This window comes from Colletotrichum lupini, chromosome 5 (assembly GCF_023278565.1).
Source record: "Colletotrichum lupini chromosome 5, complete sequence".
Taxonomy (NCBI): domain Eukaryota; kingdom Fungi; phylum Ascomycota; class Sordariomycetes; order Glomerellales; family Glomerellaceae; genus Colletotrichum; species Colletotrichum lupini.
The window spans coordinates 4738500-4756137 of record NC_064678.1 but is presented as its reverse complement, the minus strand read 5'-3'; the positions used below and the strand labels follow the sequence as shown (position 1 = coordinate 4756137).

The window sequence follows — 17638 nt, the reverse complement described above, 5'->3', positions numbered from 1 at the left end:
TGCCAGATGTGCCTAGCTTTTGGCTTTTTCCACAAAGATGGCCTGATTGTCAGATGTCAGGTAAGCAAACAGCTGGAAACCCGTAGTTTGAAGTGATTGGATAGGAAGAGATGAGAGTAGTTGAGGTTGCCTAGCCCGCCAACCTACTGCTTCTAGAAAAGCAGTCTTGGACCAGAAGTCCATGTCTCGAAATATCCGTAGGAATATGAGAAAGGCCAAAGACTTGTATCCTGGAGAAACGAGATCAAATAGATGATCTGCGAGTTCACCTTCCGAGGCAAGCCAGTTCGAGCCCTAGAAATACATCTGAGGTTAACAATATTCCCCGAAGAACGCAGCACCTAGTGTCAGTGTCTAATTACTAGAACCCGTTGTCAAGAAAAGTCTCACCAGATCTCGACGTCTACTTAGTGGGAGCTGCTTACAAACACTGGTTCGCGCTGCCACAGCAAGGATAGAGCAGGTCTCAAGCTCGACCGAGTCCAAGCTTGTCCGCGTACAACGAGTTCCAGGGGCTTCTATTTCGAGAGGTATGCTAACCGCGGAAGGATTCGATCGCAGGACTGAGGTGTTCCTCCGGGAGGATTACGAGGAAGGTGTCTCGACTAGCCCGGGAGCACGTCCGGGCCATAGGCTTGCAGAATAGCCGAGCGACCGTAAGGAAGACACTTCGAGGCGGGGGACGTTCTGGAAAATGATCGGTGCTGCGGATGGGAGTGTGCATGTAGGACAGAAGAGTGTCCACCGTATTGATTAATGTCTAGTGCCACGGAATTCAGAGGACAAGCGGTTGGTGGTAGAGACGACCCTACTCCCTGTCAGAATCATTAGTCAGTATGGACAAGAAAAGTGAATATCGATAACCTCAAAGTGCCTTAAAGGCACCCCTCTGGCCTGAAAGATCTTCAGAGAGTGTGTTTATGGTAATACAGAAGCGTCATCGTTTTTTGAAATACGACGGAGAGATTTGCAACCTGGCAGGTCCGAATCGTCAGCAAGAGTATGGGATGGTCGTGTGTACCTGGTTAATGATTCCTATGATATGCAGGCTTCGGTAGTTCAAGGGAGCAGCACCGGGTCAGCTAGGCGTGGTTTATCAGCATCACCACTACACATTTGCAAAACTGCAGTAGTTCTGCAATCAAAACAGCGATCAAATTGGCAAGAGCCCCCGTCGAGGTTAGACGCGCTAGAGGGACGAAGCAAGGCACGCCATGCAGGCGTGGTCGGACGTCCGATAGCACAGCCGCACTGGATTTGTGAGTGGGTTTTTTTTGGACTGCCCTTCCTCCTCCCCGCCTTGGATACCGGCCGGAGCCTCAGGTAAACTTGCGCGCTTCTTGGGCCCACCAAGATAAGTCGGACGGGCGAGCGGCTGCATTTCATGGGCCCATTGTTGATGGTTTGACGCAGGCAAAGCTTGCAGCGTTCGCCGTGGAAGCCGGCGCAAAGCTGCACTTGGATTCCGGCACGGAAGCACCATCTTGGGCCAAATTCGGCGTTGAGGAGCATTCCAGACCGGAACGTCGGTACTCCAAGCAGGAATAATCGTTTGGGCTGCCGTACTCGGACTTGGAGACGAAGCAGAGTTGCATAGTGTTCCACCTGGACCGTTTGGGCACCGTTGGCCAACAATGGAGTCCGGATGCACGGAGAGAGATGACTCGTTATTGGCAGGAGGCCCAAGGCTGTGGCTCATGGCGGCACCTTGTTGCAGAGCTTCCCGGTCGAGATAGAAATGACGTTGATGTGTCTCACATACTGCCATCCATACTTTGGGACTTGGGAGAGTTGCGAGGTAGCACAGAGAGGGCGTTCGACCATACCAAGGTAATAGGCCTGTTGTGGTAAATGCGATCGACCAACACCATTGCTGTTGGGCTCATGCATAGCTCCAGGAGGCTGGCTGAAGGGATAGAGCCGGGATGAGACGACAAGCCGCGGCGCCGATTCCGATCGTTTGCCCTCCGGACAGATGTATAGCGTCTTGCGATAAACCAGGACCAACACCTAGCCGGGTGCAGATTGCTCTCGGAGTTGAGTAATGGTGGAGGGTACTCCGGCACTAGGCAGAGAATACATCCCGCCGTAGGTCTTAGTAGCCAAGCCATCAAATCTATTTCCGTGAGGGAGTACGGATAGGATTTACGATGCCCGTTTGTCTCCTGCTAGTGATTAGTCGCGTTTCGTTTCCTTTTCTTCTATTGGGGAGGGGACCGTTGGAGATCAGCATGCCGCTAGGCACGAAGACAAGCATCGCAGGCTAAGGCCGTGTCAAGCAAGGTAAGCTGTTCCCCGAAAGGTAAAGTGCGAGATGGAAAAGGGGAAGGGCGTGAAGCGGGGTGTGAAATCTGGCGATGTGCTGCGATGACAGGATTCGACCCCCGCGTGTACGGCTTCGTCAAATGAAGCCAAAGTGAGTGAGTGATTTCGAGATAAGGAGGCTCAGTCCCGATGCGGTGAGATGAGTTGTTGGACAGAGTGAGTTAACACGTCCAGTGTAGGTGAGCGCCGGCCGGGAAAGGATTGTCCTTGTCTCCGAGAGCCTGGGCTTGGTGAGCCCTCCCCCACCATCTCTTCCTCCCCTCCTTCCCTCCGTATTTTGGGTTTTGGGCGCCGGGAGGATGCGACAGTGCCCTGGGCTCGTACAACATAAGGTATCTTGGGCGCCGTGAGTCGATAAAAGCCACATCGTGTGTTGTGTACTAGTATCCATTGCTACCACTGTACTCTGTACTGCCCCATGAAGAAAGAATCCCTTGTCGCTGGTGGCAACGGGGATAGCATAGACAGCGGGCCGCCCTCGGATAAAGCTGGCTGCTAAGGTTCGGTGGTGAAGCAGTGGTCTTAGTGGAGGATTTGCAGTAGAAGGGCGAAAGGCACCTAAGAAGAGCCTGTGGCCAGTTACTGAGGTTTGGATTAGTGGTCAGAACTTCCATTCTAGGGTGCCATTTGGGCTGCGCGGACTCGCCGGCGATTTTGTGATTGGTTCACCTACGACTTGACATCCGCTAGAGCATCCCACCACATCTCCATTGTCGTCCTTGTTTTCACCTTGCCCGTAGACAAATAAGACGACAGCTCGCACCTTGTGGAAAGCATCACGAAGGTCTATTTCGAACAATGTCCTTGTTCTAACCATATCCTGTACCGTGCAATGTGGAATCCCGAAGGCCTGGGCAGTTCAAGACAGCAGTTGCAATGCGAATCGACGAACAACATCCCATGGCGGCCCGTCCATCATCGCAATCAATACTAGGAAAAGAACGAGAAGGTCGGCTTGTTTCTCGTGTGCATACAATTCTACCTGATATTGCTGCATCTGCAAGTCATCCATTTCTAGCTTGCCGTCAAGATGGATGATTTCGAGACTCGGGCATTCGGTGGCCGCCCAATGCTCCGTCCGCACAATGTATGACTGTCGCCTAGGCATCGGATCCTCATTAGATAGCTACATGAGGATCTTCGCAGATGGTTTCCTCCCGGCAGAACGTCGTCGAGATCCGTCTCAAATACGGGCTTCTGCAAAGTACCACTATCGCCTCAGATATCAGTCGAACATGGTCTTCGTCGACCATGGGGCGCCGACCAACGTTGGGTCTGGGTGGCCTGAAGAGGCTTAACGCGGTAGCCCGGTTGAGCTTGGCTGTGCGCCACCAAGCCCGTCCGTCCACGCTGCTCAAGACGGCCGACTTTCAGGTGAGCGATGCACCGACTAGACGTATCTCGTCCATACCCAACCGCTTATCTGGCAGCAGCACGATATGGACGGTGGACCAGGTTACTGACTGACCGCGACTGGGGCACAACCTGCTCCGAGACGCCGCATCCAAGAGTGTCTCTCGTTTGCCCGGCTGTCCACTGCGGCGGAACAGAGGCAGGCGCTAGGTATTGGGATGAATGACCAGATAAGGCATGCATTCCACATATGTGCCGCGTTGAACGTCTTTGCGAGGAATATGGCGTACGGGCCGACTAGGACCACGCCCTTTCCATCCTCCACGGTGGCCAATGCCCACGCCCCTCTCATCACAGCGATGCTGGAGTTCACAGGCCAAGACAGCAGGGAAGCATGGTATTCTGGAAACTGAAGCTTGTCAGAGTCAGCCTGAAGAGGCAGGCAATGAGCCGTTGCAAGTACCGGCCAATCTCAAAGCCTGCAAACGTTGAATGAAGGAAGATAAGGTAGCGAGAGCGGATTTGGGATTGCATATCAAATCGAAAAATGTCCTGTGCTAAGCCATGCAGTGCAGCACCGTATACCGTACTTCGCATTCTGGGGCGATTTATCATTGTGTTGCGGTTGTCGTTCTGGTCGTCAGCCTGATATTGCCTAGGATGTGTGTAAGTTGCCTGGACCGGATCCTGAGCAAACATAAACGATGAAAGACATGATCGGATTTGGTTTGGCCGTTGTCCGTCGGACCGTTGATTCGGATACCACTTGTGGCTTCCAGGTTATTCTGGAAAAAGGAAGAAATGTGTCGGTGCTGAGAGCCGGGAGAGTCGATTAAGGTGCTTGTGAAAGAAGCATCTGAATTCCAGCACAGCTGAGCAAAGGGCCCGAGACAGAGGAAAGTAAGGTGAGGCATGGAGCGAGTGCGTGGATGCGTACGAGTGTGTCGGTCTGTTCTATCACTGTCCGCCTTTGCCATCCGAGTGTTTCCAAACGGCATGTGCCATGTATCGGATGAAAGCGATGTCCTCTAGGACGTGTGGCACCGTGCTGACGCAGGCTGTTTTGCCAGAGGTGCTTGTGTTTGGTAATCGAATGTTTGGAATACAGACACAGAGGGCATGGAGTAGAGACGAAGCCGACTGGAGTGGCGCTTGAGTGGTACGAGTGGGGACGTTTGTTCAAACTCCAGAGCGCGTTCCTGTTCCTGCCGCCGCCGTCGCCGCGCTTGTGCTTCTGCGAGAGGCTCCGCGAGAGCTTCCGCCAGGGCGTACAGTGAGTGCATGGAGGTAGTGGTGTAGGTAATTAGGTGCAGCGTGCGCGCGCGCGCGCGTGTCCGGTGGAACGGTGGAAGTCGACTATGCCCACAATAGACGATGGCCTGTTCGACGGTCGAGGTCGAAGCACGGCATCCGGGAAGATAGTGGAGATTTGGCTCGAGAGGCGGCCCATGGCACGGCGTGGCAAGGGAGCTGGCAGATGGAGTCAAGGAGATGATCTGCAGTCCCCTCTCACTAAGAAGAGGTCGAGGCTCCGAACCGGCTCCAGAGAATAGGAATAAGCGTAAGGGGAAACGACGCCAAATGGGACCCCTTGCCTCGACGCCTTACTAGAAGAGGCAAGGCTGCGGAAGGGGATGCGAGCCCCGAGAGACAAGGCCACGAGTGCCACGCTTGCCCTGACCAAGGTTCGCCGTGTGGCCGTGTACGTACCGGAACCAGGTTCACGAAGTGGAAGGGAAGAACGATAGACCTGGCGACAATAGAAAAGGGGTCTTCCCGGAACATCCATGGCCCGCACCGCACCGTCCGCACATTTTTTGCCTTCCAACTCCAACCCTACCTACTGGCTGTATCCGGAGTTCCCAGGTACGAAGTAAGGTACTGCCAAAAGGTACATTGACCGTGTACTGAGGTACGTGTTGCTGACCGACCATCATCGAGAGGCGATAGTTGACCTGCCCATAGGAGGTGAATGGACTTGTGTTTGGGGACCTGCGTTGGCCTCGTTTCTTTTGGGAACGGTACAGTCCAGTATCAGTGACCGTTTCCCTGGATAAAGACCGGCTGAACAGTCTATGCTTTCCCAGATGCAGCTAAAGAATGGAGAAACAAGCTTCCCATAACGATACCTTCCTCGGTACCGGGCGCTGTAACTTGCATATCCACTATGAATAGGGATACGGATGGCGATGTAGGGATAGGTACACTACGGGAGTACCTTACTCGGACGGGCGTGGTAGGCATCGAGAATATCCGCTTTCCTGCTGAGGTAGGTAAGTCAAGAGACAGCTATTCTGGGTACCACAGTTTTCAGGTGAAGGGGCGGTACGTTCCTCTCCTGTTCTGACATGAGCATGATGAGGTGGACGGGAATAGCACTGGGTGGATTGGTAGGAGCTGGGCGGTGTTAAGGTGCCACGGTGCGTGGGCAGGAAAAGAGAGGAAGGCGTTTGACGACAACACCCTCACTTTGCAAGTTGTGCCCACTTTGATCGGTACGTGCCCACCTGTTGGCCCTACCGGACGTGGGGTGAGGTGAGGTGAGATCGAAAAGTGGTGCTCTTCCCCCTTGCCCATTTACTTGCCGGGGCCCGAGACCCCACTCTTGCACCAAAAGGGGCAGCGGTGGGCAATGGAAGAAGGAAGCGATCCACCTTGCTTACCTATCCGAGCTTGGTACGTATCGGAATCAGGAACGTATCTTTCCAATCGATGAAGGAAGGAACATGGAGTGCGGTGGTGGGCGTCGTCCAACTTCCTTGAGAGCCGCAAGCCGCAAGCCGCAAGCCGCAGCCCACCACTTGCCCGCATCCCGTCCGCCGCCGTTCTCCCCCACCACCGTCAAGTCCGACGACGTCAGCCAGGGCAGGGCAGTTGTGTCTTTTTCTCCGAACTTCACCCAGCAACGTCTCGCATCCTTCTTCCAGCCCGTCAGCCTCTGCTGTCATCTCTAACTGGACATCCATCCACCAGTGCTCGCGATAGATCACCAAACGTCGATATGCATTCTAACTAAATCCGATACATCAGCAACCACTGCCATTTAATCCTTCGCCTTTTCTCTTCTAAACGCCAAAATCATGATCATCCATTGGTCCTGAGGTCCCTAAAAAGGAGGGGGCGTGGGGCGTGTCGGTTTGGTTTCTATCTCTGGGTTCATCTCGCTTTGGCAATGTCCATGGGGATGTCCGTCGGACAAAGCGTCGACCCAGCGCCCACCCCCACAACCACGACCACAATCGCACACAGTCCGCATCCCGCAATCCGCAATCGACCTACCCAACGCCCATTCACCCTGTTTACACGCTCTCCATCCGAGCTCTTCTCTAGGAATCCGACAGGCCTGCCGCCCGCCGAATTGCCTGACACGCCGTTCAACTCCATGTGGGGAAGCCGCATCGCGAGCTGTGAGAGGCCCAGTCTGCGCACCCGGCCTGGCTCGTATTGCGCAGTTTCACCAGACCGTTTCTACCATGGTGCCGTATGCTGCTGCCCTGCGTGGCCATGTTTCGTATCTTTGCTCTGCTTACCTTCTTCAGTACTCTCCTCATGACATCTGGTGCAGGCTCGACGTGGTCCGGTCTCGACGTCCCTCTGATGCCAGCCCTGCTCCCAGGTTGACGCCTTTCCAGCACCCTCGATCACGCCTAACGAGGTAATCTTGGTGCTTACCCTTAACGGACCGTCTTCTTCTCAAACCCGTTTCACCGCTTTCGATCGTGTTCTTGCTGTTAACGCTTCCGAGATCGAAACTCGTTTTCTTTCGACTGCCATGCGAGCTTGCTCGAAACTCGTCCCGTAAGGTAGCTCACGACGCTGCTATTGTACAGCCCTGCGCTACCTGCCTACCTTATACGGTAGTATATCATGGCTTCTGGACAGGTAGACCAGGCAACACTCCTGGTGTCATCACGTCATGTTTGACCAAGGTGTACTTGACATGCTCCACCGACAGGTACACTTACTACTGCTTACTTCCAACTCGAGATATGTGCCATCCAAGAAGCCCGAGTCACGAGTAATCGATACACGAGCCGGTACATTCTCTATCCCTCGCTCCACGGCGCCGGCCTGGGCGTGTGGATCCTCGAGTGTGAGAAACATTGGCAAAATGCGTGAGCCAAATTCCGCTCTGCCTTGCTTCCGCTCGAGTTGCCGCGCTGCGGCCCATTGCGGTCCTTCCTCTGTCTGTCCGGCTGCCCGTTCACTCAGCATAGATGAATTGGAGTAGGGAAGCCCGTGTGGCGGCCTTGATCGCTTGCCCTGAACCAATGGGTCTCGACCGATGCGGCAAGACACTGAAAATCATCCATGAACTTCGGTCACCGAGGATTCTCAGGGCCGGACTGACGCTAGCCACCCGGGCGAGAGAAGGATGGGCCCTAGTGCGAACGAAGGGAAGGGGGTGCACGGGGGCGTGCGGATACTTGGGATGGATTCTGTCCACGCACCCCTCCCCTTTTACCTCACTCCCTCTCTTACCAGCATGTGTTGCATGTTGTGATTGATACCACTATCCATCAGCCATGACATTGACAGCTGGGTTGAGTAACTCGGGAGGTGGTCTGTTATTGGATTGGTGTGCACACCCGTTGCCCGTCCTGTCTCGAGCCCATCTCAGTCATATAAGTTCAAGAGACTCTCCCCTACAGACATACTCTTTTTTCCAGACCATCGGAACCTCATCACCCTAGGAAATCTATGTCGACAACCCTTCAAGATGGCCGACATGATGTCTTATCTCCTCTTCGGAGATCAGTCACTTGATACCCATGGATTTCTCGCCGAGTTCTGCCGTTCAGGGAATCCGAGCACCCTTGCGAAGACGTTCCTCGACCAGGCTGGCCAGGCTTTGAGGGAGGAGATCGATGGTTTGGGGAAGTTGGAACGGTCGAAGCTCCCCACGTTCCTGACGCTCCGCCAACTCAACGAGCGTTACCACGCCCAGAGCATCAAGCATCCTGGTATCGACAGCGCCCTCTTGTGTATCACCCAGTTGGCCCATTACATCGAGTACGTCGCCTGGACAACTAGCCAAAGTTCTTTCTGTGACATCTCCACTAACAAGCGTGTAGCCGCCACGAAAAGGAGCCGCAAGATGTTTCTGTTCACGAACACACTTTCTTCATGGGTCTTTGCACGGGGCTTTTCGCCGCCGCTGCTATCGCCTCGACCCCTTCAGTCTCTACCTTGATACCCCTTGCCGTTCAGGTAGTCCTCATGGCCTTCCGAACCGGCACTCACGTCGGCTCGTTGGCTGAGAGGCTTAGCCCGCCGGTCGGTCAATCTGAACCCTGGACACACATCCTTCCCGGCCTGAAGGAATCCGAAGCCAAAGAGGCACTTACTAATTTCCATGAATCTAATGTAAGCCTCATTTTTCAAGAGTCCCGTCTCATCTACGGCCTCTAACCTTGCCACAGTATATCCCCGTCGCCAGCCAAGCATACGTTAGCGCTGTGTCGGCATCAAGTCTGGCAATCTCAGGACCGCCGGCTACCCTCAAGGCCCTTGAGGACCAGAATGTCTTCGGCGTCAAGCCGACGGCTATTCCCGTCTACGGACCCTACCACGCATCACACCTTCACGGTACCGCAGATATCGAGAAGATCCTGCGCCTCAACGACCCCAAGGTCGCCGAGATTCTGGCTAAGACGAAGCCTCGCTCTGCCATTATGTCAGGCACCAAGGGCATTTGGTTCGCCGAGACCGACACCAAGTCTCTCATCAAGGCCGTCACACACGAGTGCCTCATTGATGTGCTTCAATTCCAGAAAGGTATTGAGGGATGTATCGAGACTGCTCGCGACTTCGAGGGGTCAACTTGCCTCGTTATCCCCTTCGGACCCACACACAATGCCGAGACTCTTTCCAAGTTGATCAAGGACAAGACACAGTTGGACGTTACCGTCCGCCCTGGACCTAGAATCCAGAGAGAAAGCTACAACTCTCCTATTGGCAACCACGGCTCCAGCGGAAAGTGCAAGCTGGCCATCGTTGGTATGGCCGGTCGTTTCCCCGACGCCGCCAGCCACGAGAAGCTATGGGAGCTACTTTCCAAGGGTCTGGATGTGCACAGGGTCGTGCCTGCGGATCGTTTCCCGGTCGCAACCCATTACGATATCACCGGCAAGGCTGTGAACACCAGTCACAGTCAATACGGTTGCTGGATTGAGAACCCGGGATACTTCGATCCCCGTTTCTTCAACATGTCTCCCCGTGAGGCGTTCCAGACCGACCCCATGCAGCGTATGGCCCTGACTACCGCCTACGAGGCCCTCGAGATGTGCGGATATGTGCCCAACAGGACACCCTCTACAAGATTGGACCGTATTGGTACTTTCTACGGCCAGACCTCTGACGATTGGCGTGAAATCAACGCCGCTCAGGAGGTCGACACCTACTACATTACTGGTGGTGTCAGAGCCTTCGGCCCCGGTCGCATCAACTACCACTTTGGCTTCAGTGGTCCTAGTTTGAACGTCGATACGGCCTGCTCGTCCAGTGCCGCCGCTCTCAACGTTGCCTGCAACTCTCTGTGGGTAAAGGACTGCGACACCGCCATCGTCGGTGGTCTGTCTTGCATGACCAACCCGGATATTTTCGCAGGTCTGTCGCGTGGCCAGTTCCTGTCCAAGACCGGACCCTGCGCCACTTTCGACAACGGCGCCGATGGCTACTGCCGTGCTGACGGCTGTGCCTCCGTCATTGTCAAGCGTCTGGATGATGCCGTCGCTGACAAGGATAACATCTTGGCTGTCATTTTGGGCACCGCGACCAACCACTCTGCTGATGCCATTTCCATCACTCACCCCCACGGACCTACCCAGTCTATCTTGTCCAGGCACATTCTCGACGAGGCTGGTGTTGACCCTCTTGACGTTGATTACGTCGAGATGCACGGTACTGGCACCCAGGCCGGTGACGGCACTGAGATGCTTTCAGTTACCAACGTCTTCGCTCCTGCTGACCGCAAGAGAGCTGCTGACCGCCCTCTGTACCTGGGTGCTGTCAAGTCCAACATTGGACACGGAGAAGCTGCTTCTGGTGTCACTGCCCTTACCAAGGTGCTGATGATGATGAAGAAGAACGCGATTCCTCCTCACGTCGGTATCAAGAAGGAGATCAACAAGGGTTTCCCCAAGGACCTTTCAGAGCGCAATGTCAACATTGCATTCCACCTCACTCCCTTCAAGAGGAGAGATGGTAAGCCCAGACGCATCTTCGTCAACAACTTCAGTGCTGCTGGTGGCAACACTGGTCTCCTTTTGGAGGACGCACCCCTTGCGGCCAATGCTGAGGCCGATCCTCGCAGTGTCCAGGTCGTTACTGTCACCGGCAAGTCCAAGGCTGCCATGATCCGCAACGCCGAGAGACTTGTTGGCTGGATGGAACAGAACCCCGAGACTCCTCTTGCTCACGTGGCCTACACCACCACTGCCCGTCGCATCCAGCACTACTGGCGCATGAACGTTGCTGCTTCAGACCTCCCTGAGGCCCAGCGTCTGCTCAAGGACAGACTCAAGGAGAACTTCACTCCTATCTCTACCCAGCAGCCCAAGGTTGCCTTCATGTTCACGGGACAGGGCTCTCACTATGTTGGTCTCGGCAAGGACCTGTACGCCCATTATCACGTCTTCCGCGATAGCATCGACGAGTTCAACCAGCTCGCCCAGATTCATGGCTTCCCCAGCTTCCTGTCCTTGATCGACGGTAGCGAGCCCGACGTTACTAAGCTGTCCCCAGTTGTTGTGCAGCTTGGCCTCTGCTGCTTCGAGATGGCTCTCACCCGTCTCTGGGCTTCCTGGGGCATTCTGCCCAGCGCTGTCATGGGTCATTCCCTGGGCGAGTATGCTGCTCTCAACGCCGCAGGAGTCCTGTCTGCCAGCGACACTATCTACCTTGTTGGAGCTCGCGCCCAGCTTTTGGTCCAGAAGTGCACCGCCGGCACTCACGCCATGCTTGCTGTCACAGGCCCTGTGGAGGCTGTCATGGAGGCTCTTGGCGCCCAGGCTGAGGCTGTCAACGTTGCTTGCATCAACGGTCCCCGCGAGACCGTCCTCAGCGGTGCTGCCGCCAAGATCTCCGAGATTTCCTCGCACCTTGGTACTGCTGGCTTCAAGTGCACTCAGCTCAAGGTGCCCTTCGCCTTCCACTCTGCCCAGGTTGATCCTATCTTGGATGACTTCGAGACCCTTGCTCGCTCCGTGAGCTTCGACATGCCACGCGTGCCCATTATCTCGCCTCTCCTTGGCAAGATGGTCGAGCACGAGCCAGTCAACGCTGCTTACCTCCGCAACCACGCCCGTGACGCCGTCAACTTCCTTGGCGGCCTTGTCCACGCCCAGCAGTCTGGCGCTGTTGATGAGAAGACTGTGTGGCTTGAGGTCGGCCCTCACCCCGTCCTTGCCAACTTTGTCAAGTCTTCCTTCGGCATCAGCACCATTGCTGTGCCCACCCTCCGTCGCAACGAGCCTACCTACAAGATTCTTAGCAACACTCTGTGCGCTCTCCACACTGCTGGTATCAACTTGGACTGGGATGAGTTCCACCGCGACTTCACCAACTGCACTCGTCTTCTGGATCTTCCCACCTACTCTTTCGACGAGAAGAACTACTGGCTCCAGTACACTGGTGATTGGTGTCTTACCAAGAACCGTGGTCCTTCCGCTGTCAAGGCTCCCCTCCAAATCGAGCCTGCCAGGCCCAAGCTATCGACCACCTCCATTCATGCTGTCACCAACGAGGACGTCAAGGGCGATATTGCTCTCATCGAGACCGAGACCAACCTGTCGAGGCGCGACACCCGCCCTCTCGTTGAGGGTCACTTGTGCAACGGCGCACCCTTGTGCCCTTCTACTCTCTACGCCGATATGGCCATGACCGTTGCAGACTACGCTTACAAGATGCTTCGTCCCGACACCGAGAACATTGGATTGAATGTTGCCAACGTCGAGGTGCCCAAGACCCTCATCTTCAACGACAAGCTTGATGCTCATATCTTGCGAACCACTGTTACTGCCAACGCAACGCTCGGCTACGCCGATGTCAGCTTCCACACTGGAGAGGGTGCCAAGAAGACCGAGCACGCCACTTGCAAGGTCGTCTACGGCAGCACTGAGCAGTGGGCTGACGAGTTCGAGCGTGTCAGCTACCTCATCAAGGGTCGCATCGATGCTCTTGAGGAGGCCGAGAGGCAAGGCAAGGCTTCTAAGATTGGCCGTGGCCTGACTTACAAGCTTTTCACTGCTCTGGTTGACTACGATACCAAGTACCAGGGTATGGAAGAGGTCATTCTTGACAGCAAGACTTGTGAAGCCACCGCCAAGGTCAGCTTCCAGACTACCGACAGAGATGGAGATTTCTTCTTCAACCCCTACTGGATTGACAGTTGTTGCCACATTTCTGGCTTCATCATCAACGGTACCGATGCCATTGACTCTCGCGAGCAAGTCTTCATCTCCCACGGATGGGGCTCTATGAGATTCACGGAGAAGCTCGATAAGACCAAGACTTACCGCTCCTACGTCCGCATGCAGCCTGTCAAGGGTACCAAGATGATGGCTGGTGATGCGTACGTCTTTGACGGCGACCGCATCATTGGTGTTGCTGGCGATGTTAAGTTCCAGTCCATCCCTCGCAAGGTCCTTAACATGGTTCTTCCTCCTCGTGGTCGTGCTGCGGCAGGTGCTGCACCTGCTACTGCGGCCACGGCACCCAAGGCTGCTGCCCCTGCCAAGGCTGCTCCCGCTAAGGAGAAGAGCGGCAAGGAGAAGGCCTCCAAGCAGGTCACTGCAAGCAACCTCAAAGCTGTCAACGCCAAGCTCTCCAAGCGCTCCGTCGTCCAAGATGTGTTTGACATCCTAGCGAAGGAAGTTGGTGTTACCCAAGATGAACTCGCTGACAACATCGCCTTCACTGATCTGGGCTGTGACTCACTGATGGCTTTGACCGTCTCCGGCAGAATGCGTGAGGAGCTTGACATCGACATTGACTCTCACGCTTTCGTCGAGTATCCCACCATCGGAGCTTTCAAGATCTTCCTTGGCCAGTTCGAGAGCCCGGACCGTAAGGATAGTTACGTCCAGGACTCTGGTGATTCTAGTGGCTCTGTCTCCGAGACCCCCGAGCTTGAGTCTGATTCCAACGTCACTACTCCCTACGAGGAGAGCGACCGCTCAGTCAAGGGCGATGCTCAGGAGGAGGATTGTGATGATCTTCAGAACATCCTTCGTGAAACCATTGCCACCGAGATGGGTGTCGAGGTTGAGGAGATTATCGCCGCTCCTGACTTGGCTGCTCTGGGCATGGACTCTCTGATGAGTTTGTCAATCCTAGGCACTCTCCGTGAGAAGTCTGGGCAGGACATTCCCAACGATCTCTTCGTCACAAACCCCTCTCTCTTGGAGGTCGAGAAGGCTCTTGGCATTGGCCCAAAGCCGAAGGCCGCCGCCGCACCCAAGCCTGCAAAGGCTGCTCCTGTCGCTCGGCGGGAGAAGGTGGAGCCTACCAGAGAGATTAACACTCACCCTGGTAACACCACTGCCTCCATCACCAAGCCCCCTCCACCAAGAGAGATCATTGACAACTACCCTCACCGCAAGGCGACTTCCATCCTTCTTCAAGGCAGCACCCGCACTGCCACCAAGAACCTTTGGATGGTTCCCGACGGCAGTGGTTGCGCGACTTCCTATACCGAGATCAGCCAGGTCTCCACACAGTGGGCTGTCTGGGGTCTCTTCTCCCCCTTCATGAAGACGCCCGAGGAGTACAAGTGCGGTGTCTACGGCATGGCCTCCAAGTTCATCGAAGCCATGAAAGCAAGACAGCCGAAAGGTCCCTACTCCTTGGCCGGCTGGTCTGCGGGCGGTGTCATCGCCTACGAGATTGTCAACCAGCTCACCAAGGCCGGCGAGAGTGTCGAGAACCTCATCATCATCGATGCTCCCTGCCCCATCACCATTGAGCCTCTCCCCAAGAGTCTCCACGCCTGGTTCGCCTCCATCGGCCTGCTCGGCGAGGGTGACGACGACAACAAGAAGATCCCCTCATGGCTCCTTCCTCACTTCGCCGCCAGTGTCACTGCCCTCAGCAACTACACTGCGGAGCCCATCCCCAAGGACAAGTGCCCCAACGTCATGGCCATCTGGTGCGAGGACGGTGTCTGCCACTTGCCATCCGACCCTCGCCCTGACCCCTACCCTACGGGGCACGCACTCTTCCTTCTGGACAACAGAACCGACTTTGGTGCCAACCGTTGGGATGAGTACCTGGACATCAACAAGTTCAGGACTAGGCACATGCCTGGCAACCACTTCTCCATGATGCATGGCGATTATGTAAGTCTATAGTCCTCTACCTCATATCCATTCATCAACTAACCAAGTTTCCCAGGCCAAACAACTTGGACAGTTCCTTCGTGAAGCGGTTTGCGAGTAAGGAACTACATAGCGGAGCATGAGCATACGCGCATTGCAGGGTATAGAAGGGACACAGGACATCACATGACGACGCGAGCATGATATGAGACTGACTTTACTTTTCCTTTTACTACATTGTTCATTTCTTGTCATCATTTTTCTTTTTTCTGTCTTAACATTTGATATCCGCTCCCTGTACAAGTGCGACCGGCATACATCTACGAATCATTCCTTATTTACGTCAAAGGGAAGGGATAACTGGAAGGGTGGGAAATGGAAGAAAGGGGGGAGGATACTTACACTACGAGGGGCGTAACTGTCTCATAATGCTCGGCCTTTTTCTTATCTGTCACGATCTTCTTGTCTTTCCTTACAACCACAACATGGCTTTTGGTGTTTAGTGTTTTTTATTGATTTTTTCGAACGGTCCATAGATTGGTACGCTTCAGCCGTACTCACCAACAAGATAGCAGTACTTTGAGTTTAATACACAAAGTCAAAATAACTTGCGTACCGCTTTTCCAAGTGAGTGAATCTTTATGTACCAAGTCTATCCACCTTGGAAAGCCCTTGCCTATTTCATCCAATCTTCTGACATGAAATTGCCAGTCTTGTCAGAATTCGTCTCATCCCAAGTTCGCACTCTTGATTCTTCGCTGCGACTTCGCCGTCACAGGGGTTCTCCAATGTTCCAGAGGTTCCAGCAGAGAGAGGTGTGGGTTGTAGGGCGGTCTCAATGCGGCCATCACTTCGCGCATCGTGTGTTCCTTGCTTTTCGCGTTAGATACTTGCGACGATGGGGGTGCATCCCCTGCTTCCGATTCCACGTTCCCGATATCTTCACAAGTTTTTTTTTTTCTTGGTCTTCTTTTTGCCTTTTGTCCCGCCATGCTCATACTTCCTACTTTTCCCAAGGGCCAAGAAGATCAGTTAGTCTCCATCTTCTGCGTACTCGTACTTGACAAGGAGATGCTCGTTTTGCACACCCCGTTCCTGTTCAATTTTGGCCATCGGGATTTTCTGTCAAAAGCAAAGCCCTTCTCGTCGATCTCGACGATGGTCTTCAAGATATATGCCCATACTTTCGATCCACCCCACCGCATGCTCCTCTAGATGGGATCATCCATGATGCTCGGCCGGGCCCTTGGATTATATCTCTTTCGCCCAGAACCCACCTACCCTCATCCATACCTACCCTCGTCCATACCTACCCACTTCCCTTTCCGATCCCATCACGCATTACAGCATCTCCAACTCGTTCCCCTCCAGAACGCCATACACGGCAATCATCTCGTCTCGTGCATGGAGACAAAGAACAGTTGACACAACCATGTCCTTGCCCCCCCTCCCGATTCGTAGATCCTCTCCGCAAGGCACACCAGATTTCTCGTGTGAAGATCCTCGCCCGTCCCAAGTACCCAAATCTGGTCTTTCCCTCCTTCTCTATCCGCGCCCCTCCTCCCTCCCCCACCCGCCAACGTCATGGCAGGGCAGACGTAAAACGAAAGGCAAAGCGGAAACCCGATGATGCGATTACGGCGACAAACTTTAACGTACGGCTTATCCCCCCCCCCCGCGAGACGCATTTGTGTGACGGAACGATAGATCCAGGCCTCATCTATGTGCTGACCCAGGGTTTTCCGATTTTGATCAAGTAGCTATCGCGATCTTCCGCTGGAATGGAATCCGCATCGTATCGTTCGTACAATGTGACGCCTGCGAATCCCATTCGGAAGAGAAGACGACGGCATCTCTCTGCCAGCTCAGGAGTCACCCTCCCAATGAAACCCGAATCCCGGGCCTGGGTTGTAGACGACATATGCATGATACGACAACCGGATAACGTGATAATTTGCGCTGGGCCACACGAAATGAAGCAAATCTACCTGGAAACCGGATAGTGCAACCATTCTAAGATCTCGCTGTATGTGTTTTCGAAGCAGTGCTCCCCCAAAAAAAAAGCAGCACGCGGTCGCGGTTGTGATGGCATTGCCGGGAGACATCTTCGACTCCGGTTCCGTCTCAGGGCCGAGTGCCAACCACCCAATAAGTGTCTCGCGAAGTAACATCGAGATGTTGCTTTACCAATACAATTACGTTTTCCAAGAAAGCATCCCACCGCTCCTGAGCGCTATCAGCATCCTAACCAACGAGCTGGTGTAAACATACCTTTGGTCTTCTCTGATTCTTGCAACTCGTCGCCATTGTCGACGAATCCGTGATATGGTATCCGACAAAGTGGTCGAAAAGACCACAACCACATTCCAATGTCCAATGTACCATTGGTACATTGGCACTACATGTGCCACTCTGTACCCGATACCACAAGATGGTCTCAAATGCCACATGACCCTCCCTTTCCTCCCCCTTCGACTCTGCCCCGGATTCCCTCCCGAGTCAATGTCGAGCGAGACCTAGGCGTTCCAAATTTCCCTCTGACCATTCACTTTCCCTACCCCCCCTCCTCTTCACCTTCTTCACTGCTGGGGTTAGGTAGTGTTCTGGATCAAGGGCCGTAGTGCCGCTGACCACCCGTGTCT

At 54.5% G+C, this 17638-nt stretch overlaps 6 protein-coding genes across 6 annotated transcripts; 5 read left to right on the top strand and 1 right to left on the bottom strand.

Annotated features, from left to right (window-relative positions):
• Positions 1-1695: 1695 nt before the first annotated feature.
• On the bottom strand, positions 1696-2257 carry CLUP02_10833 (uncharacterized protein; the record flags this gene model as incomplete). Its single annotated transcript, XM_049289805.1, has 2 exons — positions 1696-2010; positions 2150-2257. The coding sequence occupies 2 exons, from the start codon at positions 2255-2257 to the stop codon at positions 1696-1698; spliced, it is 423 nt and encodes a 140-aa protein (XP_049146950.1).
• A 944-nt stretch (positions 2258-3201) lies between these two features.
• CLUP02_10832 (uncharacterized protein) lies at positions 3202-3363 on the top strand (the record flags this gene model as incomplete). The annotated part of the gene is made up of 1 exon (XM_049289804.1): positions 3202-3363. The coding sequence occupies one exon, from the start codon at positions 3202-3204 to the stop codon at positions 3361-3363; it is 162 nt and encodes a 53-aa protein (XP_049146949.1).
• Positions 3364-3471: 108 nt separating this feature from the next.
• On the top strand, positions 3472-3792 carry CLUP02_10831 (uncharacterized protein; the record flags this gene model as incomplete). The annotated part of the gene is made up of 1 exon (XM_049289803.1): positions 3472-3792. The coding sequence occupies one exon, from the start codon at positions 3472-3474 to the stop codon at positions 3790-3792; it is 321 nt and encodes a 106-aa protein (XP_049146948.1).
• Positions 3793-5036: 1244 nt separating this feature from the next.
• Positions 5037-6632, top strand: CLUP02_10830 (uncharacterized protein; the record flags this gene model as incomplete). The annotated part of the gene is made up of 7 exons (XM_049289802.1): positions 5037-5200; positions 5290-5380; positions 5442-5544; positions 5620-5715; positions 5772-5947; positions 6032-6213; positions 6296-6632. The coding sequence occupies 7 exons, from the start codon at positions 5037-5039 to the stop codon at positions 6630-6632; spliced, it is 1149 nt and encodes a 382-aa protein (XP_049146947.1).
• Positions 6633-6850: 218 nt separating this feature from the next.
• On the top strand, positions 6851-7337 carry CLUP02_10829 (uncharacterized protein; the record flags this gene model as incomplete). Its single annotated transcript, XM_049289801.1, has 2 exons — positions 6851-7176; positions 7244-7337. 2 exons carry the CDS (start codon positions 6851-6853, stop codon positions 7335-7337), a joined length of 420 nt encoding a protein of 139 aa, XP_049146946.1.
• A 1061-nt stretch (positions 7338-8398) lies between these two features.
• CLUP02_10828 (beta-ketoacyl synthase) lies at positions 8399-17516 on the top strand (the record flags this gene model as incomplete). Its single annotated transcript, XM_049289800.1, has 11 exons — positions 8399-8691; positions 8754-9045; positions 9102-15017; positions 15073-15105; positions 15708-15767; positions 15825-16157; positions 16212-16416; positions 16458-16651; positions 16757-16998; positions 17039-17255; positions 17349-17516. 11 exons carry the CDS (start codon positions 8399-8401, stop codon positions 17514-17516), a joined length of 7953 nt encoding a protein of 2650 aa, XP_049146945.1.
• Between the last annotated feature and the right edge of the window lie 122 nt (positions 17517-17638).